The sequence below is a fragment of the Candoia aspera genome, chromosome 6 (genome assembly GCF_035149785.1).
Source record: "Candoia aspera isolate rCanAsp1 chromosome 6, rCanAsp1.hap2, whole genome shotgun sequence".
Taxonomy (NCBI): Eukaryota; Metazoa; Chordata; class Lepidosauria; order Squamata; family Boidae; genus Candoia; species Candoia aspera.
This window is the reverse complement of record NC_086158.1, coordinates 83489905-83517322: the sequence shown is the minus strand read 5'-3', so window position 1 is coordinate 83517322 and position 27418 is coordinate 83489905. Positions and strand designations below refer to the sequence as shown.

Below are 27418 nucleotides of genomic sequence, written 5' to 3'. Positions count from 1 at the left end.
AAAGCTTGGCCATAACTCAGATTTTTGTAAATGTTTCCACAACTGTTTTGCAAAAACAGGTTTGTGAGAACAGGGAAGAATGGTTGACCCCAAAATTGCAGCAGCAAGAAACAAATGAAAATAGGTCAACACTAAATGGATTGATTAAAATATTTGTCATGATCCATATTTCCATGGAGTTCTTTTGTCTTATTTGGGTGGAGAGGGAATAAGGCCCTGCTTTAAAACTCCACCCACCTGTTTCTCCGTCAATTACAGTTAACAAAATTGATTTGTGTTTCCATATTCTCCCAGATAGCTTCAACAGGATTAGGGAGCTACAGAAAGATTAGGCAATCGTAGATGCTCTCTGTCTATTGTTTCCAACAACTATGCCACTTTCCAAGGAGTCAGAGTATTTCAGTTCTCACCGATTATTCAATTTGTATCCATCTTCTGATCTAATTTATATATTTGGGTCACAGATGGCACTGGAGAATAAATGAGTGGAGGGGAGAAATGCTTCCCAACCACAATCTGTCAAAACGGTAGCTCCATCAGCAGCAATTAGAGGTATCTGCTAGAGTGTGGTTCTCCAATTAAAAAATTACAGGAGAAATCATTGATTTGTGAAAGATCCATTTGGGAAAAAAATTCCATGAAAAGGACAAATAAAGCATAGTTACTTAAGAAAAAAAAATCTTAGAGAAAGTTGCACACAAATACTTTGCATTTAGGGAAAGTCGCAATCAATCAATGGATATGGATTTTACAGTGGACAATTTAAAAGTATATATTTAAATAAAAAGGCCAAATGAAAATTGACAACACCAATTGATCCAGGGGCAACAACACATGTAAAAAGAGATTCAATCACACTGTCACAGATGTCATCTGGAATTTTTTTCTTCCTCCTCTGTGGATGCCCCGTATCGATTTGGTATTGCTAATCTGTGCCCATAATGCACATTTTTGTTTGGATAGTCACCCAACCATATTTATTTTCTTCTATTGCTATTGATTTGTTGAAGTATGATCATATATGTCTAATGCTTCTGTCTTAGGACCTGAGGACCAGAGAAGTAATGCTGCTCTTCATACCATAAGTTCTATCAGTGTAGTGGCTTCTGAACACCAGCCTGCAGCAACTGCCCCTTCACTTTCATTGATGGATAACCCTCCAAAACCTAAATTGGAAGGCGTTCTGGTAAACCACAATGAGCCCCGATCGAGTTCCAAGATAGGTCTTCGTGTGCACTTTAAGCTACCTGAAGATGATAAGGGAAGTGAAACCCCATCAGAAGATGGACCTAAAAATCAAGCCAGACCAAACAGTTTTCCAAATAAAATCAATGGACAGGCTTTTAAACTTCAGGAGCCCACTTCACCATCCAAGGAGCCACCACCAGTACTGGCTAAACCTAAACTGTAAGTAAGAAGTAAGAAAGTATTGGTTGGCTGATATTTAGTGCTGTCAGGAGGAACATTCCAATATAAGTTCAGTTTATCTATTCTTACTTCATACAAAAATAAATTCATACAATTCATTCATTACTTCATACAAAAAATAATGCATTGGTCTCCTGGGATAAAGAAGGGGCAGATTATTGCTCTTTGTCTCCTAACGTCTTCAATCTCTTTGTACATTTGTAGCCAATAAGAACAAAGAGTAATAGAGAAGTTACTTGTGAGTAAACACTCCAGCCTGCCATGGCAAGCATCAAGCTTGCAGGAAGTGAAATGAGTTACGTCAATCTGGAGCTCTAGAATTACTTCGTTGTAGAACAATATTAGGTCTCCAGATCTTTTATAATACCTGAAGAAGTAAAGAATACCCACAGAGGAAAACTTAGAATGCTTCTGGTGAAGTTTTATTGTGACTGCCTCCAGGGGAGTCTACGGGGGGCAGGGGAGACAAAAAGTCAACTGAGTGGTTGTGGCTGCGTGATCAAAGTCCCACCCTTTTTTGACAAGGGTCACCTGCAATACATGTAAAGAAGGATGGGCTTTGATAATGCAGTCACAGTTGCCACCTTGACTTTTTTGACCCCCAATGGATGTCCCTGCCTACCTCATTCAAAAAATGTTATTGTGAGTTCAGATTATGATGTCTTCCACTTGCAACCTCCCTATGTTCTTCCATTGCCTTTTCCATATGTTCTTCTTACCACTGAAATTCTATGAAGGTGCAGAAGGAAAGATGGAACAGTTGTACCATGTCTTTTGATTAATAGACATAGAAGTTTCTGGCTGGAAGAAAAGATGAAAAGTATTTCATCAGAAGGAACTGCTAAGGTCCAAGTAACATGGTGGGGAAATCATCTGTTTGTAATATGTGGGATACAGATTTTCTGTATTAACAATTTGGATCCAAACGAACAGTAGAGAGTTCTTTGCACTGATGGGACTATGTAACTCCATGGGTCTTACCCAGTTCACCATCTGGGATGCAATTTCAGTTTTGTATGTTGCTCCTTCTCCCAGTTCTTATTTGTTCTAAAAGACTTTGAAAATGCAAGTAGAAATGTATAATATTGATTTGCTTTCAAAAGTAGTGCCTACAGCCTGTTCAATGCTTTCCAAGCAGCCTATAATATAGATTGCATCCATTTTTATTTTTTGTATGCAGGGATCCCACCCAGTTAAAACAACTACACAACCAGGTCTTGTTTGAGCGGCAGCACATCCAGCAACCATCTCCCCCAGCTCCACCAGAGTCATTATTCAACACTGGCACAGGAAAATCTACTACTTTGCCCATTCAGCAGAAGCATCAGAAGCAGCCTTCATCAGCTACGTACAAGCAGAATAAGGTTCCTTCTACACAGACATTCACATACACCCGACCTAAGCAGTTCCTGGCATCTCAAAACACCTCAGCATCCAGTAGCGTTTCTAGCTCCCCTACATCTTCATTCAGCAACATACCTCAAGGAACCCAGAAAACAATTAAGAAGGAAAATCTCTTAGTATCTCCTCCACCAACCCAGTCAAAATCTCCAGGAGGGTTCAAAAACCAAATGGAGCAACCTCTTCCAAGTCCCAAAGAACATATGTTGCCGCCACTTCTCCTCTCTGTGTCTAGCATGAACCAGTTCCAGCCCCAAAATGTGCCACCTACACCTCTCTCTCCTACTGGTCGGATTCAGAACCCTGTAGCTTTCCTGAGTGCTGTTCTACCAGCCCTTCCTTCTACACCCCCGACAAATGCCATGGGTCTACCTAAATGTGCACCTGCTGTGTAAGTAATGCAAACATTGAATGATCAGGTCAGTAAAAATACAGTATACTGATCTGGATATCTGTTAACTCAGCAAATTAAAGTAGTCTCCTTCTCCTTCTCCTTCTCCTTCCCCTTCTCCTTCTCTTTCTCCACCTCTCAGATTATTACTTCACTTATTTTAGAAAATATCCTATTATTTTTGGCTTACCTCTGGGTCATCTGTGCTTTTTTTGTTCCCTGAAATAGGCTTGACTGAGGAGAGGATATTATGTTCTAAAATGTGCTGTTGTAACAGTGTGATTTCACTATGGAATTACTTAGAAGTAAAGCTAAGAAGAGGTCATTCTTTCCTACTGATTTCATTGCACCTTTCAAATGCTCTGGTCTGCACAGTTTTAACCATTTGGAGAATTATATTGAGATGTTGGATTTCCAAGGGTTGTGTGTTACTTTTTACTCAGTTAGGCACAGAGGATGGCCCTTTGATATGCTGTTCTGCAGAACTCAGTGGTTTGCTATTACTGTTAAACATCTGTTTGAAACTGTTGAGAGGAATCATCCATAGAACCTTCCACAACATAATGCCCCACCAGATGTATTGAATTATAATTCTCATAAACTCCAATATAGCATTACCATTAATTGAGTCGGCTGGAGACTGTAGGAAATATATAAGCCACTTCTGGAGGGCACCAGGCTAGGGAAAAACTAACTCAGAGGTTTAAGTTTTAAGTTCTCATTTACTTTAATCTGGTTGGACCATCACTCTAAGGCAAAGGTAAAAGCACAATTATAGATTCACGTTATGTGCAAAATAGCCAGAAGCTATCCTTTGGGTCCTTAATGAATGTTCAAAATAGTGACAATGTGACTATTTACAATGTATGATTGAAGAAAAAAGTAGGATATAAATCAAACAAATAAAAGTGAATCAATAAAAGTTGGAGGGGAAGCTAGGGTGAAACCTATGATCTCTGGAATAGTTAAATATGAACCCTGATGTATCAATGACTATAAATTCATGCAAACACTTAATGGCATGGTTGTTATTCTGTTCAAGCAGTTTCTCAGGACATCCTGATGCTGTCTTGCCATGAACTTTAGAGCAACTTCAATTAACATCAGCTCTTATCAGCTTGCCACTGTCCTCATTCTTGGAAAACTAAGCTTCACATTCAGTTGATTCTTGCCTTTATAATTTTCAGATTTTAATCTTGTAATGCTTCTTTATTTCACTATTACCTTAGTTGAACAGATCTGATTTTGTAAAATATATATTTTTTGAAATGTGCAGCTCCTTCCAGGGATTTTCCAGCTGAAAAATAGGATATAATAATATCCAATCACTATTGTCATCCTCATCGATTGGGGTGTTCACAGGGAGGTCAGCAGTGTCAAAATGGCATGGGTGATTGAAACCCCACCCCCTTTTAACATTTGTTGCATGCACATAAAAAGGGACAAGGCTTTGATTGCCCTCTAGTGCCTGTCATTGATTCCCCAGATGTTCATCATCATCTCCTTCATCAAAGGGCTGAAATTTGAGTAAAAATATAAAAGATTCCAGCCATGTCCATGCATAAGAGTTGACCTCTTTCTTTGTAATTGGAAAAGGCCCAGGATCAAAATGTGTCTGTTCAGCCAGCAAGGGCTGATTAAAAACAACACAGTAAAAGGAACTCTAAATATACCATCCAGTTATTTAGTAAAGATGTTGAACTCATGTACCTCCCTTTTTCACCAAGTTAGGTTTAGTACCTTTGTAATTTATTCTACAGCATTGGATGCCCTCTGTCCCAGCCACTACATTAGACTGAGAAATCACCTGTTGCCCTAGAGATTCTTCATCCAATCATTCTGTTGGAATAATTTATTTTTATATATTTAAAACTTATGTGGCTTTCCAAGAAGTGCTGACACCAACTCCATCAGTCCTAGTCAGCATGGCTAACAACTAGGAATCACAGGAACTCTAGTCCCACAATATTTAGAGGGTTCCATGTTATATACTCCTAGTTTAATGTATTGAAAGATCGCCTTTAAAAAACTGCCTTTTAAAAGTCCACATTTCAAGCCCATGAGGAGGGTTCCATCATACATCAATACAACTTCTCTAGTCAAAACAAAATATCCATAAAAAGCAATAAAAAAGCCAAGACTCTGTAGCAATAATAATAACAGCCAATGGCATTTGATCTAGTACAGTGTTTCTCAACCTTGGCAACTTTAAGATATGTGGACTTCAACTCCCAGAATTCCCTCCCAGAAGGCTGGCTGAGGAATTCTGGAAGTTGAAGTCCACATATCTTAAAGCTGCCAAGGTTGAGGAACACTGATCTAGCATAATACTGTATAGCTAGATTTTTTTTTACTGTCTAAATTCTCTTTCTATTGTATATTTATATTGCTACTATAAATTTCTTCAGGATTTGTGAAATAGATGGTATATGAATTCTCAGCCTCAAATAGTGGAGGCGTTATAAACTTTTAAGAAAAATCAATATGGAAAAGACAGGTCTGTAACAGACTCAGAGATACCACAGGGTTCAGAGCCCATCCAAGATAGTGAGTCAGTAACCAGCTCTTTCAAGTCTTCTTGTTTTTATCCCTTGGAGCAGCAGCTGGATTAATTCAATACTTAAGCAGGTGTTTAACGGAGTCTCGGTTTCACAGGGGAAGCCATGGAACATTGAAGAAAAATCTCAATCCTTTGCACTCATCAACAGAGGATGTGGTGAAAGATCGCAAAGCAGCCGTTGTGAAAGATCTAGAGAAACGACTACATTTATGGGATGATGAATTTTCACACAGCCAACAAGTAAGTTTGCAATCTACTATTAAAATGTGTATACTGTTGAAATTTTCTGCCAAAACATGGGGATATTACATCTGGAAAAGGAAACTTTTCAGGCAGCAGAGCATTCAATGGGCAAAAAGTGTTGATTGCATTGAACGGCCCCCTTGCTCTCTGCCACCCGCTCGACAGAGAAAAGAGGCAAAATTCTGCCCAAGATGCCCCCCCCTGCCCCGTACCAAAGTCCCAAGCATTGGGGTAGGATTTTATAGGGTGATCACACAAAGTGTAGGTGAACCCAAACCATGTTTCTTATTTATGGGATCTAATGATTTGTCTAACACATGCAGATTTGGTAATGACTTATCATTGTTTGTGCCAGAGATGCAAATAGTATGGTTCCAATTATCCTGGAATCAGCCATTTCCCCCTCCTGATTATGGGATTTGGGTTGACTTTGAGGTGAATTTTTAATCTTAAATGGTACACACACAATCACTAACTACTCCAGTGACTTCCATTCCAGACAGTTCCCTCACACTACAGTGGTGAAGGTCCTATCTCAGAGCCTGGAGGCCCTTAAATTCTGGATGGAGTGACCAGGCTCAGGCTTAATTCCAGCAAGATAGAATGGTTATGGAGTCTACTTTGGTTCTTCCATCTTTTGTTGTGGATGGGATTGTGCAGTCTTGCATGGAACTGGTTTGTAACTTGCGGGCCCTCATGGGCTCACAAGGTTCCTGCTTGAAGAGCAGGTGGTAGCTGTGGCTAAGAGGCCCTTTGCACAATTGCATCTGGTGTGACAGTTATGACTTTCCCTTGTTTAGGAGGCCCTGCTCATAGTCACTCATGTGTTAGTCACCTCTTGTCTGGACTTTTGCAATGCGCTTCAACTGATCCAAAATGCAGCAGCACAAGTAGTGATGGGACCCTCTAGGTTCTCCTATGTAACACTTCTGCTTGAGAGCTGCACTGGTTACTGGTTTCCTTCTAAGTGCCATTCAAGGTGTTGGTTGTCACCTTTAAAACCCTACATAGCTTACAATCTGGCTATCTATGGGTCTACCTTCTCGTGATGGTGTCTCCCCAGCCTGTAAGATGAGGAAGGGTGGGATCTCTCCAAGTCCCTCCTCTTCAGGAGTGTCATCTTCAGGGAGCCTTCTCAGTAGAGCAACTGCCTTCTCAGTATAGCAACCACCACCTGACTGGTTTTGCAGAAAGCCATTAAAACCTGGGTATTCCAGGAAATATTGGGAAACAGATTTGTTATGGTTTGTTGTGATTTGTCATAAAAGGAATCCTCCTGTTATGGATTTCTGTGTCCTGTTGCTGTTCTGCTGGTCCAAGAGCTGCTGCTGGTTCTTGTTGCATTGATTACTACTTCAATTTTCTAATGGAGGAGTATAAGCCTCTCAGAGTCCTGTTTGGATGGAATTGACATAAAGTGCAGTAAATAAATAAATGTGCTTAAGATGGGGTGTGTCAACAAGATACATCAACAAGAGATCATACTGTCCATCATTAAGTCAAGATTATTGTGATATTTAACTGATGTAACAAGCACAAACCATTGTGCTGAGTCATATATTCAGGATGAGGCCTTTCTTGCTTTTAGCAAGGTTGTTGAAGATATTACTGTATCTCCCATTAGATTTCTTTTTAATTGACAAAAAGGCATAGTGCTAAGCTTATTCGCAGGGAGGAGATTTACAGCCAGATTTTCCCAGAATACCTGTAGTTCAAGACCCAGAGGCATTCTGGCAAAATGAGAGCAGCAGCCAGGACCCTTGTCCTTAGCAGGGTTCTGCTCTGGACTGCCAGCTGTCCCTACTGCTACTGCCAGATAAGCTCCAGAGGAAGGCTGAAAGTGGTACCAGGAGGGGAAAATGCTGCACCTGCTCCAGTCCATCACTAATGCTGTAGACAAGATCTTGTTTATTTACTTCTGTATTTAATATATTTTGGTAGGTACATGGTGTTTCAGAGCAGGAACAAAGAGAGATAAACTAGAAGTGGCTTGGGAGCCCGTTCCTTGGCTTCAGACGGTACTTCCAGATATTTTCTTGGAAAGTCTAGCAGCAAGGTCTCAGCCAGGGAGAGGGGGACTTGGAGCCTCAGGGTGTCAGCCCTACTAGGTAGACCAAGAAATCAACTCCACAGGAAGGCTAAAACTACTTTTGTTGAGATGGGATATAATAACAGAATCTTGCAAATCTGAATGTGCTGTACCTCTTCCTCCTTCCTATGGTCCATCAATTAGGGAGGTGCCAGTCTGAGGCACTTCCAAAAGTTATCTGGACATCCTGGACTTAAATAATGCTTTAGCCCCCTTCCCTTAGGCAACAGCTTCTGCATATCTCCATCAAGGTCATCTTCCTTACTCTCTACACCAGTGTTTCTCAACCTTGGCAACTTTAAGCTGTGTGGACTTCAATTCCCAGAATTCCCCAGCCAGCACATGCTGGCTGGGGAATTCTGGAAGCTGAAGTCCACACAGCTTAAAGTTGCCAAGGTTGAGAAACACTGCTCTATACTGAGCCCCCCACAGACATCTCAGAAGCCACTTTGACCAAGCTTGCTGAAATCTGAAAGCACAGCTACCTATCACCTTAAAGTGCAAAATGGAAGCTATAGCACCTTATAGCTAAAATAGGCACATTGCTGCTTTTTAAAAAAAAAAAAAAAACCTCTCCCCCTGCAACTCATCTGTGTGGTCATCTTCACCCACTTGGCAGCCCTCTCCTCCAAATGTGAACAGTGGCAAATGGCTACCCAAAGTTTGCCTACTTCTGGTCCAAGGAATGCCAGGGTTGGGTATATTTCTTCAAACAGGCTGGTACGGTAAATTAGTGCCATTGTGTTCATTTAAAATCTTGAAAATCCTATTGTTTTCTTTTATTTCTTTGAGCTTAAGCTTTTCGTAAAAACTCAGGAAGGGAAGAGAATGAACCAGGCTTCTAGAGTACAGAGTGATAGGCCCTCCTTTTGGCATGTTGGCACAGTGTGCAATACCGTAACCCTAATCTAACTCTGAACCTGGTGTGGCAGCCAATTCCAGGACCAACCAAACTAGCAAGCAGAGGCCAGACCCAGTTTGCTGAGTAACATCATAGATATGGTGTGAAGGCATCTGTGAGGACAGTATCAAAAAAAGCAAGATGGCATATTAAAAAAGGGGGTTGGCTTCAATTATACAGCCGCCATCTTGACTTTTTTGACACACACACACACACGGAGGCCCTGGAGAGCTGGCTGGCTGACTAATAAATAAATGTATAAAAATCACAGGCCGGAACCACCACAGAGAGTGTAGGAGAAAGCTTTTCCTCCTCTTACCCCCTTTGTGACTTCAGTTCATGTGTTAAAAAAAACAAAGGAAAATAAGAAATGGTGAGGCTACAACAGCCTCAGTCTCCAGGTTCCCATTTCTTTGCCTGGAAGCCAAACTGAAAAGTTAATTTCAGATTTATTTTCCCATCCAGGAATTCTCAGTGTGGAGAGTACAGGTGGCAATGAACAGACCTATAACAAGGCATGGCCAAAACCTGTTAAGGTGTTCACTGTAACTACAATTGAATTATGGTTAGTATCCCAATGACATCAGGTATCCTGTTATTCTAGTTTAGCATGCTGGGTTCAACATAGCTTTACTCTAGAAACTATTTTTTTCCTGTAATTATAGCTAAGGTGGCTTTGCAAGTGACTAGCATATTGGCATGCAAGAGACCTCAATCATTTAGACTTATTATTTCTGAATGCAGAACTGATACCTCTTGCTGCAACCCAGGGCCAAGCAGGGCAAAACAGGCCAAATTAAATTGAGTAAATACCACATGACATATTGTGAAATAGATCCATGGATACCGTTGGGATGACTAAGGAGATGTTTTTCTCTTTACTGAATTTGTGGAATTCCACATACCAGCGCTGTCAATATTGTGATGCTTGTAAATGGTCTCACCTCCCCATATCTACGTATGCACCAGGAAGAACGGAACCCCACATAAATGAAAATTAACAATCTACAGCCAATAACTCTTGAGTCTCTTCCATTGGATTGAGCTGCTGAATAATTTCTAGTAAATCATAGGCACATGGCATATTTGAACAGATGGATGAATCATAGGTGCTGAAGATCGTACTTGCTGAAGGAGTAAGATAAATTGCTGAAAAGATGACAGTGAAATATCACCTGGTCTTTTGTGTTAGTGGTATGGCTCCTTTAGAAGCATCACTCATTCGGCAGTCACTGAATGACCAGATGAGAGCACAAGCTATATATACACTGTGTGGCTGGTTGTATAAGTTCACACTTATACAACCTATGCACACTCACTTGGCTCATAATCCTATGCACACTTACTTGGGAGCCAACTCCAGTAATTAAATGCAGTGGGATTGTCGTTGGAGGACAGATGCATCAGGTTACAACCTTCATTGCCATTGTGATGGACTGATTATTATTCTCATCATAGGTTTCAAGCAAATGTCCAAAGGCAATTCCACACTAGTAACTTACTGTGTCATACGTATAGAGTCATCCAGCCATTGCTGTGGCAATATATCAACAATGAAATGGGTTGGTTTGTTTTTTAATTTCCATAGCAACAGCTGAGTGATGCCATCTGACGCCACAAATCACTAGGTTGGAAATGGTCCAGGTATCCTTTTCACCTCGTCTTCTATTAAAAAGGAGCCCATCTAGGCTTATATCGGAAAGTTAAGCAGTTTCAGATTCAATTGGTGCTTGGATGGGATACCATCAGAAAATTCCCAGATTATAGGATAGACTGGGAAACTTAAAATAATCCTAGAAAAGACAACCAACCCTTCCATGTTGCTGCCAAGAAAACTGCATGGACATTCCCCTGCAGTCACCTGATTTGAGGGAATCCTTTGTTTCCCTTTTTCTTTGCTTTATTGGGTACAGCAGTGGCCACTGAAGCAAATGCGATTCTGCCAGGGATTAGTAAGTGCCAAGAGGACGATGAGCATGAGACTTCCTTCTCGATGAATAGGCCTCAGCATTTTGCACATTGTAAGAGGAATTGTTGCCAAAGTTTAATGAGCAGTGAGAATGTACGTTAAATGACCTGGCACATCTGGATATGGAATCCTTGCGAGCCCACAATTGTTCAGCTAAGAAAATGGGGTGGATGATATTTCTGCCCCTGTCTGAAGCATTAGCCTACTGAAGGGAACAGATAGGCAATATTCAAATTCTGCAATGATTTGTTGTGCTTTATGTAAAGGAAGCTGTTTTTAAAAATACTAGCGGGGAAGGAGATACTATCCAGATACTATCTGAGATACTATCTGAGAAACACATACTGTAGGATACGAAAAAACGAACATTGCAAATCTCAGACAAGGTGGAACAATGAAGGTGGAGGATCTTAATTTTGGCCAAAAGAGAGGGACAAGTTATGAAGGAGGGGGTGTACAAAGGCTGGAAGAATGGCAGTGGTGAACGGTTAGGTAGAAATTGAATAAAACACTCATCCAAAATATGCCCTATCACTTATTAATTTAAATTAAAAGCACAGATAGCTGGATATTGTTTCCATTAGACTGCAATTTTTCTAATATTTTGCAATGTTTAATATATATCCATATCTTGATCATGAACCTATAGTGAAGGTCTTCTCCCTAGATCAGTGTTTCTCAACCTTGGCAACTTTAAGTTGTGTGGACGTCAACTCCCAGAATTCCCCAGCCAGCAATTCTGGGAGTTGAAGTCCACACATCTTAAGGTTGCCAGGGTTGAAAAACACTACCCTAGATACTTGGTTAATCCCACTGAAAGAGAAAGGTTCGTTCTTACTTTTCTTTGATCCATTGTAAAAAGATGTATCTGAACTGGAAAGATCTGGGATTTATCTGCAGTTTTCTGCAAATGTAGAGTTCCAAATTCTTAAGTGTGTATATATTAAAAAGTCATATGTATAGGGAAACACAATTACAGATTTTAATGCATAAGTAGACTTGAAGAACCAGGTTAGGGATAGATCAGCATGGAGAAAATCTATGTGGCCACTGAGAGTCAGCAATGACTTGATGGCACATAATCAATTTTTTAAAAAAACATAATTATATCATATCTACTTAATTCCTTAATAATTCCTTAATTCCTTAATAATTAATATCTTAATGATTTCCTCTATTCATTATATTTTATATTTTCATGATTTATCTTTAGTTTATTTATTATTTATTTACATTCATAGTTCTTGTTTTTTAATTCTGATAACACCTCATCTTTAATAATACAAAATAGCCAAAAAATAGCAGCCCACAGTTGCCCACCAAGTGTGTGCATATGTGTGTGTCTTTGTGTGTGCACGCACACACACATATATAATATGCAACCTGTAAAGCATTCTATGCTATCTCAGTTATTTAAATAAATTGTACTGTCTAGTGGCAATCCAGTCCCAAGTTCGCTTTTACCTCTGAAACCCCCTTCTGTGCCGTCTTCATTCTTTCAATAAAATAATGCCCACAAATGTCATCATAACCTTTTCCTCATGCAATTTTCCTCATTCCTCATTCCCTCTGCCAGAAAACAGCCTATGATGAAAATCTGGGTCGTGGGCTTCAGGGACCAAGCTCTTATTCCCCAGCCTTCAAGTTTACAGCTCAAGAAATATCCCAGGTACAGCCTTCCTTTCCCACATGGGTGTGTCTCACATGTACATATGTTCAGTAAAATGTAAAACCTGAAGTTCAACTTCTGGCCATTAAAATAAGGTTGGGTATTTCTTATGTTAAAACATGCTGTAATCATGCTTGACTGTTCATGGTAAGTATTTTAGGGGCAGCTGAAGGTGTTAATTACAAGAAATCTGTTTCAAAGCAGCGGTGTTCTGTGAGCTGTAAGGAAGATCTAAATTCTACAAGCTCGTTGGAACATGGTTTATTTTGTTTGTATGATCAACAGCCTCTTGTTCTGACCAGAGGGCATTCAAACAGCTTATGAGTTGTTGTTTATTTATAAAGATTCATGATCCATTACATTCCGAAGTAAGTAATACTTCCCTGTTTTATTGTGATGTATTTCCAGTTTACAGGTTCTAAGTTTATAGATGAGGGCACTGAGGCGAAGAATCCCCACCCCACGCCAGTTCATATTGACATTTTCTACACTGCAAAAATTTCCTAATTCCATGGCAAAATGTAGATATTACAGAAATCATTGTATGAGCATTTTAATTGCCCAGGTTTCTTGCATGTTGCAAGGTAGCATTCTGATGTACATTGTATATCATTCTTTATGGTACTGAAACTAAAACACATAAAGTCAGGGGTGGCTAGAGTATATGATAAAAACAGTGATGGTGGTGTAATATACATAAAAAACGTGGAGCTGCTGTGGCTGCCCTATTGACTTTTTTGACCAACCCTTCAGACACCCCTGTGTAAAATCATAGAGTCTGGCTAGGCACCAAAACTGTTAGCTAAGCTGGGATATGGAGACCAGATTCCTGAGAGACCCAGGGCAACCCTCGTTCAGACTGGGACTAGGTTTAAGGATACTGGAGATTTATCTCAAAAGGCAATAACTATAATAACATTTTCAGTAACTATAATAATGTTCTACTGGTTTTGCTCAAAATTGTTACTACATGTAAATATATTTGACTGGCAGAGACCAGCAGCAGTTTTGCTTTTCTACTTTTAAAGGCATTTCGTAACAACAATGAGAAGCAGCTATCTGCGATGGGAATTTGGCCTGTTTTGTAAAGCAATTTGCTGAGGCATCCTTTGTGAAAGGCAAAATTAAACAAGGTGAAATCCTATAAGCCTGGGGTTTGCCTGCCAGCTGAGCAGCAGCCATGGAGCAGAGCTAACCTAATAATCTTGAAAGTAATAGGACTCTCGCCTAGCAGCTGGCCTCCTAGCTGCATTTTTCACAGTTGTGTCAACTTACGGGCACTGTTCCTTCTAAAGGGCTACTTAGCAGTCCAAATAGGTGTGATAAGGAAGACCTGGGAAGCCACTCCCACAGCTGCGAAGAATGCAAACCTGGACAGCACCAAAAAGCAGAATGTAAACCTTTTTCTCCAGGACCTCTTTCCCATTAGAAGTGCTCCACTTTCCATCACAAAGTGTCCTTCTAGATGGGTGAAGTGTACAAGGATGGTATGAGTGACTTTGCTGATGCCCCCTCTCCATTCCTGAGCTATTCTCTCCCTTGCCAACCAAGAGAAGAGGCACAAAGTGAAAGGTGGAGGAGGGCAAGCTCATCCCATGTTACCAGGATGGGTATGTGAGGATAAATGTGGACTGTCCCAAGAGTACTTCTGAAAGGAATGCTTAAGGCAGGGCTTCTCAACCAGGGTCCCATGGCACCCTCAGGTCCCTCGAGAGGTTACTAGGGTTCCCTGGGAGATCACGATTTATTTAAAAAATTATTTCAAGTTTGGGCAACTTCACATTAAAGAGGTAAGTTTCATTCTTTATTTTTAGTATAAGAACACTGTGAATGCATATATACAGGCCTAACCATGAAATGAAGGTAATAATTTTGTAACTTCTGGCCTATATTTGAGCCTGAATGCGCAGGGGCTCCTGAGGCCTGAAAAATATTTCAAGGGTTCCTCCAGGGTCGAAAGATTGAGAAAAGCTGGCTTAAGGAGTGAAAATATTGATGGGGTAGAAGTAACCTATGACTTCCCCTATCAGGCAAATAGCATTTAGGGAGGGAGGGAGGGAGGGAGAGGGAGGGGCTTCAATTACAAAAACCTCATGGGGAAAGTTGAACTCGGTTCTCCTCGTTCCAGGATCCTGATTAAATGGGGGGGGGGGGGCTACAACTATTATATACAATGGGGAGATTTCCAGTTAGGATCTGCTACATTTTGGGTGCAAGATGTACCTCAGGCTACCTGAGCTTCATCCTGCTGACTTTATTACATACACAGTGGAAGAGGAAGTACACATCTACATTCACTTTTCTTGGGCATGTAAACATCTACATTCACTTTTTCTTTTATATAAGTTGTTAGTTTTCATCTTCCTTTCAAAACTCTTAATAAAATATTATACAAAAAAAGGGCTATTGAGACCAGAGATCCATTTCTTGCAATCCCCCACCTCCACCAGCTTTTTTTTTTTAATTGTAATGAATCAGGCATTTTCACCTCATTTTCTTTTACTGGAATGAAAGGTACGTCAACATAGATTGCACTCCCTATCTCAATGTTCAGCAGAGCAGAGTTGAAGTCAATTATTATTAAGAAAAGTAAAAGCAGGTTGGTAAAAGTAGATTTGAAATATTTAATTTGCTACTAGTATCTTAAGGGTCTTTGCTTTTTCACCAGCAATGCTATATATCAGTTAAATCAGTCTTGAAGTTGCTGAGGTTGAGAAACACTGAATAAATCAAACAAGAAATAAAAATTAAATACTTTATATTCATGGTAAACATTCAGGTTGCCTACCTGTCTATTTTTGGCAGAGGTAGGGTTATTGCTTTTGTGTGTATGCATATTGTTCTTGTGCTTGTGCTTGAGTGAAGTTGCTTATTGTTATTTTCCATTCATATGATCTTCATGAGCTTGGAGAAAAAATATTTCGTTTGCTTCTAAGAACATCAGTGTTCGCATTGAAATCTGTGTAAATAAAACAGTGATGTAGATTTTTTCAGGGTTGCTCAGAATTAAAAATTCCTTTAAATATGTCATTTAAGACTATTGCTTTCAAAGTGGGAGATTATTTTAGAAGTCATTTAACTTCCTTCAATCCTCCTGTTCCAATATTGATTTCTCTTTAGGCTAAAGGTTCTAATCAGCTTCTTCCTTTATTGAAAGAGCAAGAGAAAGAATGCTGTCCATTTTCTTTCATTCAGGAGACACCCTGTTTTGAATTATTGTTATCAAATAAACTGTTTAAAGGGCACAACATAATGAATTCATTAATTTTGCACTTCAGCTGTTGATTTGGCCTAGAGTAAGGAGAATTGCTTTCTGGTCTCAAGGGATACACAATATTTTTAGAATGCTGGAGGCTGCAAGATAGATGGGGTCACCACACACATTGGGAAGGGTTTGTGGGTTTTAAGAAATAAAACTGTAATATAGCCATTGTAGAGTTTACACTGCACATTTCATGCGTTTTCATTTTCAAAATGGTGAGAAATGGTATTTCCAGCAAACTTGATCAGAAGGTGCTCTTTGGGCTACAAAAAGTGGCCACACATTGCCCCACTGGAGGCTTCTTGGATGATGGTAGGTGAGACCAACAATCATCTCCAGATCTGTATCTAGGCTACTGCTGCGGAAGAAGTAACATTGCCTATTGGCAAGAGAAGAAGGCACAATCTCTTCCTCATTATGAGGTACAGTGTCAGTTGATTGTTGAATTACAATATTTTATCTGAAAGCATCTGGAAGCATCCCTATTCAAAAGCCTAATCTGGAATTATCTCTGGACCAGAGCAGGAAGAGAAACAGCAATGTCAAGAAAAAGTATTTCTCCTCCTTCCCCCTCTCTAATCCCACCCTTCATACTGTGATAAATAGAAAATGAGATGAAAAATTGCAGTTGTGTTTGTTCTCTGATGCAATACTATGATGAATATTTAGTGAGGGGATCCCTCCTATCATTTGGAGCAACGCATCTGGCACAAATGAATAGAATAAGAGATTTTCCATCATACTTCGTCCCACCCTATTTGTTCTTATGGTTTATGTTTGTTGAATCTCTAAGAGTTTGAATCTTAGCTTAAGGTTATGATTGTTTGATCGTATGGGAGCCATTACTTGGAAAAAAAATACATACCAAGAAATATTTATTAGGCTCCAGTGATATGTGGACTTTACTCAGCTATTGTTTTGCAGGAATATAAAATTTCCAACTTTGAGCAGAGGCTGATGAATGAAATAGAGTTTCGGCTTGAACGTACCCCAGTAGATGAATCAGATGATGAAATCCAACATGATGAGATCCCTACGGGCAAGTACATTGCTCCAATTTTTGACAAGAGACTCAAGCATTTCCGTGTCCCGGAAGGATATCCAGCTACTTTCACTTGCAAAATTGTTGGAATCCCCGTACCCAAGGTAGGGCCTTTGAACAGCAGAACATAATACTTCTCAGTGATTTCTCATGTCAATTGCTTTGATCTATTCCTATAAAAAGAACTTTGCCTCCATGACATTTGTGCTTGCAGAAAGCAAGGGAAGCTCGCTGTGAGCCCTTCCCCCACAAAAATCTACTTTGGAGGGTTGGGGGCCATATATATGAGCATGGGAGATGACACCAGAAGATTAAGAAGCAGAAGTTGCTGTTCATTGCTGGATCAGAGTCATTTATGTGAACAGAAACAGATTTTGTTTGCAGAAAGGCAATCCATGCCTATGAGGGCAATTATTCTTTTCAGAGGATACAGTGCTGCAGAAGCCATGCCAATTTATAATTCCTATTCAGTGGTAAGATCCCGCCTCTTAGGTGAACCATTGTGTTTTAGGAGAGCTAATACAAATAGGCCTCTGTGTTTCACTTCCACTTCATTTTTGTGCTTCATAGAAGAGCAGGAAGCATGTCACCATGTGTAGACCCTTCTTTTCCTTAATTGCACACCAGAGGAAATATGCTCATGGAAAACATATGACTGGAGCCATTGCCATTGTGCATAGGATTACAGCCTTAAATACAACACTACAATAGATCTTTCTTTTAAAATCCACCAGGTATACTGGTTTAAGGATGGCAAACAGATTTCAAAGAAGAATGAACATTTCAAGATGATTCGAGGGAGTGATGGAACATGTTCTTTACATATTGAGACTACTACAAATGATGATGATGGAAACTATACATTCATGGCTGCAAATCCACAGGTACAAATTCCTATACATATTGCTTAAGCTTAAGAGATATGAAGAAAAAAGCATACATTTTTGAAGATCCATTTTGATGATTGATTGATTGATTGATCAGTGCCATCAGTTGATGTTGACTCTTAGCAACAGTGGCAATAACCATGGTTGTCTTATTTCTAAATATCAGCCTTAAATATCACAAATGAGGCCTAGCAATGAAGAATGAAGCATGCATGGTAAACAAACCAATAATGTTTCTTTTCTCTTACATATTCTGGCAGGGGAGAATCAGCTGCTCTGGTCGTTTGATGGTTCAGACTCCTCCACTGCGTGGTAGATTATCAACGACTATCCAGTCTCACAGGTAAAAAATAAAAATAAAACATCTGATGCTATAGATTGTGAGGTAAGCAGGAGTTTACTTGGCAAATTCAAGTTGTGAGTTTAGAAAGCCTTAATTTCTAAACAGCGAAATGCAGGAGACTGGGCTTTCTAGCCCAAAAGCACTTCTTCCTGCCAATCCTATCCAATATTCCAATGTGTTTGAATTGCAGGGGAAGGTCCCGTGTACCAGAAAGGGATCGGGAGCCTCTACAGGAGCGCTTTTTCCGGCCATATTTCCTGCAGGCACCTGGGGACATGGTAGCCCACGAAGAGCGGCTTTGTAGACTGGATTGCAAGGTATTGGGGTCACGGGGCTTTCTTTTTTTCTTCCGTTGCATTATTATTTGCACTACTATTTGCTCATATTCTCTAAGTACACAAGCACAGCCAGGAAGCTTTTATCTGAGACAAGTTAAGGAAAGCGATTGGTGGATTCCCCTGGCTTTACAACAAATGTCAGTCGCCAGCATAAAGAACATCCATCAGTTACTCTCCTTAACATGAGTTCAGGCTGTGGCAGAAGCTGTGATGATGCATGTGCTTATTTTTATTTTAAAGCTTTAACATTTAATGTAGGCACTGAATTGTGTTCTTCTTTGTCATTGTGATGGAATGTGTCTCTGAGGAGGGAGGTGGTACAATGGAGATTGCAGGGAAGAAGGAGGGGGTGCATTCCAGGGGGAGAAAAGATCTTACAGTTTGGAGGACCTTGTGCAGCCAGCCAAGAAGCTGAGACGGACTGCCTTAGATTGCCTGGAGTATTTTTCCCTAGCACCTTTTGGCTTTGCCTAGTTTGGCAAGATTCTGTGTATGGTAGAAACAATAAAGAACTAGAGCTTAATTCCTGGCTCAGCATTGTTTCTTTGCCTCAACCCTGACAGTCATGCAGTTCACACATCACAGGGAGCACACTTGGGGTTTGCTTGGTGCATTTTTTTCTGAATCCAACTATTGTATTTAATAAACCATGATTAATTTAGGCTTATTCAACCAATTGTGGTTTACCATAGTTCTCGAGCCAGGCTTATAACATGATTTCTTTTCCCTGGTTTCCACACATCACTTGTTCTACAAGGACAGTGGATTTGAAAAGATGCAACCAATATGAAAAAGTCATTTCATTGTATCACTTGCTTATTGCTGCTTTCTCATCTGTTAGGTGAGTGGGTTACCACCACCAGACCTGAGGTGGCTTCTGAATGGCAAGCCTGTGTTACCAGATGCCACTCACAAAATGCTGGTCAGAGAAAATGGAGTACATTCTTTATTAATTGATCCTCTCAGACAAAGTGATGCTGGAATCTACACCTGCATAGCCACCAACAAAACAGGACAAAATTCATTCAGCTTGGAACTAAGTGTTGTAGGTAAGTCTTCATTAGATGTTCTTCTCCACATACCCTGGGCATCAGGCCCTTTGTGTACTTTACTAACTAGAATTCCCCATGGCTGAAAATTGGATCATGTGAAAGTGTTCATTATCTCAATTGATTGTGTACTATGAATGGGGAACTTGACTGACTTCAAGAGCCAGAGGTTCTCCACAGGGGGTTGGATGTCATTGGGAGTGGGCCAAAACCCACTGATGTCATCCAGCTCTGGGAAGAACAATTGTTAAGGTGGCCAAAACATCTGGAGTACTGACATAAGAGGTTTACAGAGCTCCACATCTTTTCCATGTAGAGAACACACAGCCTCTGAATAATGCAGGAGTATAGAGGAAATTAACGCTGACCTTGAGAAGGGGGTCAAAGAAGGAAAAAAAGTTACTCAGAACTGAGAAAGAAAGAATGGGTGGGGCTTTGATTATATAGTTATAGCCAGTCTTGACTTTTTTAACACACACACAGATACAAACACTCATACAGCAGACACCTCTGCCACAAGCACAACATTTTACAGTCTTCCAGAAACTATTTTGTACAATTTCAATCATTTTAAGGCTGAAAAAAATTACATCAGCTTTTTCTTTTTTTCCAGAAAAGGAAGTTAAAAAAGCCCCAGCGATACTAGAGAGATTACAAAATTGTGGCGTGCCAGAAGGACATCCTGTCCGATTAGAATGTAGAGTAATTGGAATGCCACCCCCAGTATTCTATTGGAAGAAGGACAATGAAACCATACCCCCCAACAGGGAAAGGATGAGGTGAGCACAGTTTTTTTGGAAAATGGAATGAAACCTTATTTTCATTTGATTGTCTAATAATGTGAGATGTGAGATTTTATTGCCCCAAACATTTAATTTATTTTGCATTGAATGTGTAGCACTTTTCAGCATGTCTAACTCTTGAAGCAGTTCAACTTTTGAAACATTTAAATATGGCTTCTCTATACCCCATGTCTCTTCCTATAAAACACAATTAAAATGCTTTCATAGTAATAAATATTGTTGACATAGAAAAAACCTCTGCTGAAATGTAGAATCCCCAAGAGCAGGTAGAACCTTTATTTATTACTACAGATCAACTGTAAAGTCCTACTGGAGACACATTGCAGAAGGATGAAAATGAAGTGCGCTAGATTTTGTAAACAACAGTGGATTGAAAAACTGTAAAATATATCAACATTACTTAAAAGAACTGCTTACTTAGTATTACTGGCTGTACACAATGAGCAAACTTGTGTGAAACAAGACAGTGGGTCAAATCGTTCAAGTCTTTTGGATCTTCCATCGCAGAACATCCAAGGTGATTGATCACTGAGCTAGGTCCTTCTCGGCATACGCACGCGCACACACACACATACACTTAGTGTATAAACACCATGTTTCTGTTGTTTTCTTGAATGGTTTTAGTAAAATCCTCCAGTATGTGAAACCTAATCAAAAATGACGCTAAGATCATTTTATTTCTCCTTAGTATGCACCAAGATGCTACAGGATATGTTTGCCTTTTGATTCAGCCTGCCAAAAAAGTAGATGCTGGTTGGTACACTTTATCTGCGAAAAATGAATCTGGTATTGTCTCTTGCACTGCTAGACTTGACATATATGGTAAGTGGTCATGACTTTAGGGATAAATTAACAAAATATATATATGTGATCAGTCTCAACTCTGTGTTTGTCATCTATTCTCTCTTCCCATCGTTACATGTTCTTCCACTTGGAAGCTCTCTTTATCCGACTTGACTTTTTTCTTGGTTTAGATATTGTATGTCTTGCTTGGTTGATTTGCACAGGAGAGATGAATCCGTTCTAGCTGAGTTGAGATCCCTGAGTCTTGGGCAAGGTCTCTAAATATTTGTAGGTGGAACATGGATAACAGAGTGAAGATTTTCAGGCAGTACAATCTTAAATGGCTCTAATAAAACCCAGCTCTCAGTTGAATCTATATATTAACAGTTCCTTATGTGGAACTACATGAGGGAACATAGAACTTGCCCAAGTTTTTTTTTTAAAGGTTGCTGAGCTTTATTGTTTGTTTGTTTGTTTGTTTCAGTTTAGGCAGTTCGCTCATACAGCAGTAACCTAAAAGCCAATGCAAGCCTAGAGCTGCATTCCTAAGATTGTTGAAGTTTTGTAAAAGATGCTGAAGTGCAACTTTCAGAGTCCCCCCACCCCTCATCTGCACTGATACTATAAAGTATTCTGGGATGCATGTCTTAGACTGCAAACTCTTTCATTGCTGCTACATACAAGATTGTTGCTTCTAAATTTCTTGGAAGTGCTGAAGCAGCTGGACCAATCCTTAGAGAGTAGAGGCAGAAGCTAGTCATAATTCAAGAAAGAGCAATTCGATTCTGTAGGGAGTTATTTAAAAATAGCAATGAGGGGGGAAACCGCCAGACCACAAACCATATGAGACCCATTGTATCTCTGGGTCTACCAGCAGCCTTCTCTTCAATCAGGCTGGGGGAAAGGTTCCATTTGCACATGGGGGTTCCTCCCCCAAGTACACAAAACATTTATCCAGGAAATTTTCCTTAGGTAAATGTAGCGCTTGATGTTCAAACATGCTCCCTGTTCCTGAAAAAGATATATCCTTAAACTACAGATAATGTTATTCCTGGGCAAATGTTACTGAAGCATCATGCAGTGATTCTGTATTTGCTTGTTTACTACTTTTTGTTTACTGCTCATCATTTATGAAAGCAACACGAAACATGAACAACAAACACATTTAAAGTTCAACACCATAGTGAAATTCTTTGTGGCAGCCAGGAGCAAATGCATCAGGAGAAACCAAAATGCTAGATAAAGAAGTGTGCTTTAAGAGTTTATAAAATTGAACAGAGAAGATACATTTTTGAAGGCATGATGTTCCACACCGTAAGGACCATCAGTGGGAAGGCCCTTACTCAGGTATTAGCCCTGAGGAGTAAGCCCCCCTCAGAGATTTTAAGGGGTTAGCTAGCGCATGCCAAGAGAGGTGTCGAAATAAATTCTTAGGCTCAAAATCATTTAGGGCATTATAGGTTGACAGTAATGTATTAAAATAGGATTGGAAGCTCCCACGTTTTCCTAACTGAAGTTCTTGGACACCTTCAAGGGCAACCCATTTAGCAGACAGTAGCCTTAGGTTTTCACTTACAAACTAGGGTTAACTCTTTTTACAGCCTTTATATATGACCTAAAAGAGATGCTTGATAGTTGTGCCCTATGTTCATGTAATTTTTCGCTCCAGCCCAGTGGCATCAACCGATCCCTCAGCCAATCAAGTTTCGCTCAAGTGGCACCCGTTATGCAAATCTCACAGGACAAGGACTCGACATTTTCTCTGCTTTCTCAGCTATGGAGAATCCAGCACGCTTTTCATCTCCCTCCCAGCCTGTGGTAGAAAGTGAAGAACTTTGAAAATTTTAAAAAAGGTTCCAATCCTCCCTGAAAATAAAGAAATACCAGAACTGTGAAAAGGAATGGAAGGTACATGCTGAGACATTTAAGGTTTACAAGTAATATAATTGACTAACTGTAAAGATGTTGAGATACAAGATTTTAGTACAGCATTATACTATGGAGTCGCTGTGGTATAGCATCTACTGCAACAAATTCTGTGCTATGTTATTTTTGTTCCATGGGTTATGAAGAGAAGTGACCTAGTTTTCAGCTGTTAAGAAAAAAAAGCTGTGCCCATTTTTCCTGCTTGGATTTCAAGGCAGTAAACAGGCACTTGGTGAAGATTTGGACAACTGTCTGAAAGGTACCAAGACAGACATCGACACTGATGGTAATCATCCTGAAGAAGGATAAACCCAACGCAGGGGCATCTGGAAGGGGAAAGGGGCTCAAAAAAGTCAAGATGGTGGCTTCCACCATCCTGCCATGACACTATCTTACTTTTTGGACCCCCTGACCCCATGATTTTGAATACAGTGTTTTAAGGGTGGCTGGTGGTCACAAAACACAGATCAAATGCCAGAAAATGAAACCGTGACTTACAGTATCAGTTTACTAAGAGTTCATACAGATGAAACAACTAGCAAACCCAGAACTAGATATGTGTAGTAGCATTTCAGATAGAAACTGCTTCTAAACAGTAGGATTTTTTAAAAGTGTGACTCTATACTCATGAATCTTGCACCCAAGGGACAGTCTTAATAATAGTGTTAAGACGCCCTGGCCATTAGGCTGCTGGCAAACGCTTACCTTAAAGTAAGTCCGCTCAATTATATAAGACTTTCTTCTGAGGGATATGTATGGGATCATCCTGCAACTAGTTATAAAACAGCTTATGTACCACAAAGCCCGTATTATAAAGTCACTCCACAGCTCCCAATAGTATATACATTTTGAAGCATGCTTATTTTTTCTTTTTCCATATTTAGAATTCAGTATTTGAACAAAAACAAAAATACCTTCCATGTTGTTTTTGTTTCATTGGCCTTTAGATAGGAATTTCTTTCCCATCTTCCAAAATCCTACATACATATCAAAATAGGTTAGGATCTTATGACCTTCCCTTTAAATTATAGCCTTCTTGTAGACATGGTTTGGTCTGGATTTTCCTTTTTTTCCTACGTGGAAATAATCTTGCTTTCTTCACAACAGCTCCACCTCTATTTTTCTCCCCATTTTGAGCACCACAAATATAGGTGTACAGAGAACAAAATTCTTCCATAGATGATACTAACTAAATAAAAAGAAGCTGTAATCTGGTCCAAACTTATCAATAAAGCTTCATTCATTTGGATATTGGTAGAATTCTCATATTTAAAGCAAATAACTAAAAGAGGTCATAAAGCAAAGAGGTTTTGTTAGTATATGATATAAATCAGTACGTGCAATTAACCAGTTTCATTGCATTTCTGTTTTTTATTCAATGTTCTAAATGAAGACCCATTAAAGCTAGAAATACATATTAGCATTTTGTTAATGCTTAAGCTACAGCTCAGACGTGTGGTGCTGATTTCACTGCTAGGGAATAAATCTATTCCATCAGATTTGCCAAAGACCTTTGTAAAACACGCAAAATAGTAACACTAGATATTATTAGCAGTGAAGATTATATAATTATAATCTAGATTATATAATTTAAACAAAGTCTCAACCCTTTGAAAAGCTGTAACCAAATTTAAATCCAGCTCAGGATTAAAATATTGTTAACTTTTGCACTAGTAGCAGGAATTCACTGACATTAAATGTGGCATTTTATAATCCAACCTTTCAACAATAGTCAAGCACTTCTTGGGAGTGTTTGGATGAGACAAGAAAGGAGATTTTCTAGGAAGCCATAGTCACCATATATTCAGAGTGGGGAAGCCTGGTTTTAAATAGTTTTTCCTACTAGTATCCTCCATGTATTCGAGCTACAGTTACCAGCATGCTGAAAGCTGTAATCCCCATGTAGCTGGAGGATCCAAGGCTGAGAAACCACCGTAAGAGGTGTGTGTTTTATAAGTACATTTGAATGAAGAGCAGTGACCTCATCAAGATACTATGAGGCTCCTGATAACTGTTGACGCTGGGAATGATGTTTCCATCACTTTTGTACCATCCTTCCTAGTTATCAGAGGTTTGTATTTTGATCCTAGTAAGGCAGAGTGCCCTGGAAAGCATCTTCTATGCTTTGTTATAAATGAAGCTGGAATCTAAATCTGTGTTTCTCAACCTTGGCAGCTTCAAGATGTGTGGACTTCAACTCCCAGAAATTTGGGAGTTGAAGTCCACACATCTTCAAGTCGCCACGGTTGAGAAACCCCGATCTAGATTAATGCACTATTGCCATGAAATCAAGTTCAGTTTCATTAAAATCCCAGTTGCTCTTACAGAGGCATTTCTATCTTCCCAAGCGAGCAGAACATGGGAAGGTTCTTCTGAATTTTGATCAAGAGAACAATACCTAGTTCCAAACAGGGATGTAAAATTAAGGATCACTTGGGACAGTTCATATGAAGAAAGATTGAATACATCCCTTAAGTATTCAAAGAAACGCTGTTCCTGTATCCAGTAGCTTAAAAAGAAAAATGTTGGCAGAGAAAATTAGAAGACGTTATGGGACAACAGTGATGCATCTTGGCAGCAGAGGGATTCGCTGAAGTCATGTGACTTCCCAGCATTTGGTAAAAGTTTACTTTCATATGGAAAATGCTCCAGAAAAAAAAAATAGTATGCTTGAAAATTCAGATATAAACTAATTAATAGTACTGATTATCTAAGTGTAATTGTCATTATATATTGATTTACATTTGCAAAAATATGTATATCTCCTGCGGTACAGGGAATATATATGTTTTTTCAGACTTAATGATTGTCAATATTCAGAAAAATTTGTACATTTACATAACAGCAACTCCTTTGCATTTGATCAGTTTTGGACTCAGTAGAATTTAGCCAAGGCAAACTTTAATTCAGTTTACTTGGTATATATAAAGCAGCCCTCACTTGCTATATATAACTGATATCAAATCAACTGAGTAGGTAGATTTATGTGAAAAAAGACCATTGTAGCCATTGATATTGCTGAAAGACATGACAGATTCAGAGTTGCCAGAGTTTTCTTCTTGCAGAAGACCATTTGATTTCTCTTTTTTATTTCATAAACCAGAATCTAAACTTTGCACTAGAAACAAGTTCTTTCATCTTATGCAGCAAAAGTCATTCCTATAAATTTCCACAAGGAAAGAAAGCTCATGGTAGCAAAATAAATCTCTTTTATTTTAAAATCCTTGCTGACTAAATAAGGATGCTGAGTAGACGTGTGCTTCCAAATCAGGTAAGCTAGAAAAAATGGGCATCCATCCCATCATGGAAGAACATTCCCCATCGTAGTCAATTCCTCTCATCCACAAGCCATCCAGTCTGCTTCAAGGAGGTGGAGGGCTGTATAACAGGATACAGGAGGAAGGGGCGAGGGGATGGGGGTGGGATAAGAAATACATGGCTTGAATGAAAGTGGAGTCAAGATTGGAGGTAGCCCAGTAGGTTTCTACAGAATATGTCCACATTCTTCTATTAATGTATTTATTGAGATTCTGGTTCCTTTTCTGAACTTGCTAAATTCGAGTCAATGTTTTAGACCAGGGTTCCTCAAACTTGGCAACTCTAAGCTGTGCGGACTTCAACTCCCAGAATGGGAGTCAAAGTCCACACAGCTTAGAGTTGCCAAGGTTGAGGAACCTTGTTTGAGACAATCCAAGGGACTCTAAAACCATTTTTTTTTTGCACAAGAGGATACTACAAAGCAAGGAAAATGTTTTTGTGTTCTGAGATTATTTAATATATATCGGCCCCAAACTTTAGATATCCATTTCCAGGGAAACAATGCAGTATTGCTGTGAAAGGACAACTTCAAAATGTAACAAGGGGGATATTCTGCAGAAACATTAATGAAAACTTTAAAAGTGGATTCACCACAGACAATACTGGGAAGTCACTTGGAGTCCTCATGTTTCTCATATACTGTAAGTCAGCAAACCACAAATATAATAAACGATAGCACCCTTGTCTTCTTAATTCTGACGTAAAAATATTTTTTCAAAAAAATTAGATCAATTGATCTACAACTGCTTTGCTAGAAACTCTTGCTTTGTTTCAGAGAAAGGCACAATACAATATATATCAGGAACTGTTGTAATAATGTCAGCAAGACACAATTCTATGGAAAAATGATTTCACCTACCCAGTTTAAGCAGTAACTGAATTAATATAGCAGGAAAAGCAAATGGAACATTCTACCTGTTAAATGAAGTATGTATTGCACAACTCAATGGCCTTATATTCTACCAATATGAAGTTGTTATTTTTCCATTAAAATGGGTTTTTATTCTAGTAATATA

General features: G+C 39.4%; 1 protein-coding gene across 1 annotated transcript in view; it reads left to right on the top strand.

The window, feature by feature from the left end:
- MYPN (myopalladin) overlaps window positions 1-24274 on the top strand; it is a 66122-nt gene extending 41848 nt beyond the window's left edge. Inside the window, exons 10-21 of the mRNA XM_063307551.1 lie at window positions 1044-1407; window positions 2609-3220; window positions 5876-6020; window positions 12559-12651; window positions 16838-17059; window positions 17690-17839; window positions 18103-18185; window positions 18376-18502; window positions 19365-19572; window positions 20186-20351; window positions 21064-21197; window positions 22828-24274. Coding sequence (XP_063163621.1) covers window positions 1044-1407; window positions 2609-3220; window positions 5876-6020; window positions 12559-12651; window positions 16838-17059; window positions 17690-17839; window positions 18103-18185; window positions 18376-18502; window positions 19365-19572; window positions 20186-20351; window positions 21064-21197; window positions 22828-22997 — 2474 coding nt within the window. The 3' untranslated portion in view covers window positions 22998-24274. The remainder of the gene's footprint in view (window positions 1-1043; window positions 1408-2608; window positions 3221-5875; window positions 6021-12558; window positions 12652-16837; window positions 17060-17689; window positions 17840-18102; window positions 18186-18375; window positions 18503-19364; window positions 19573-20185; window positions 20352-21063; window positions 21198-22827) is intronic.
- The last annotated feature ends 3144 nt before the right edge of the window (window positions 24275-27418 follow it).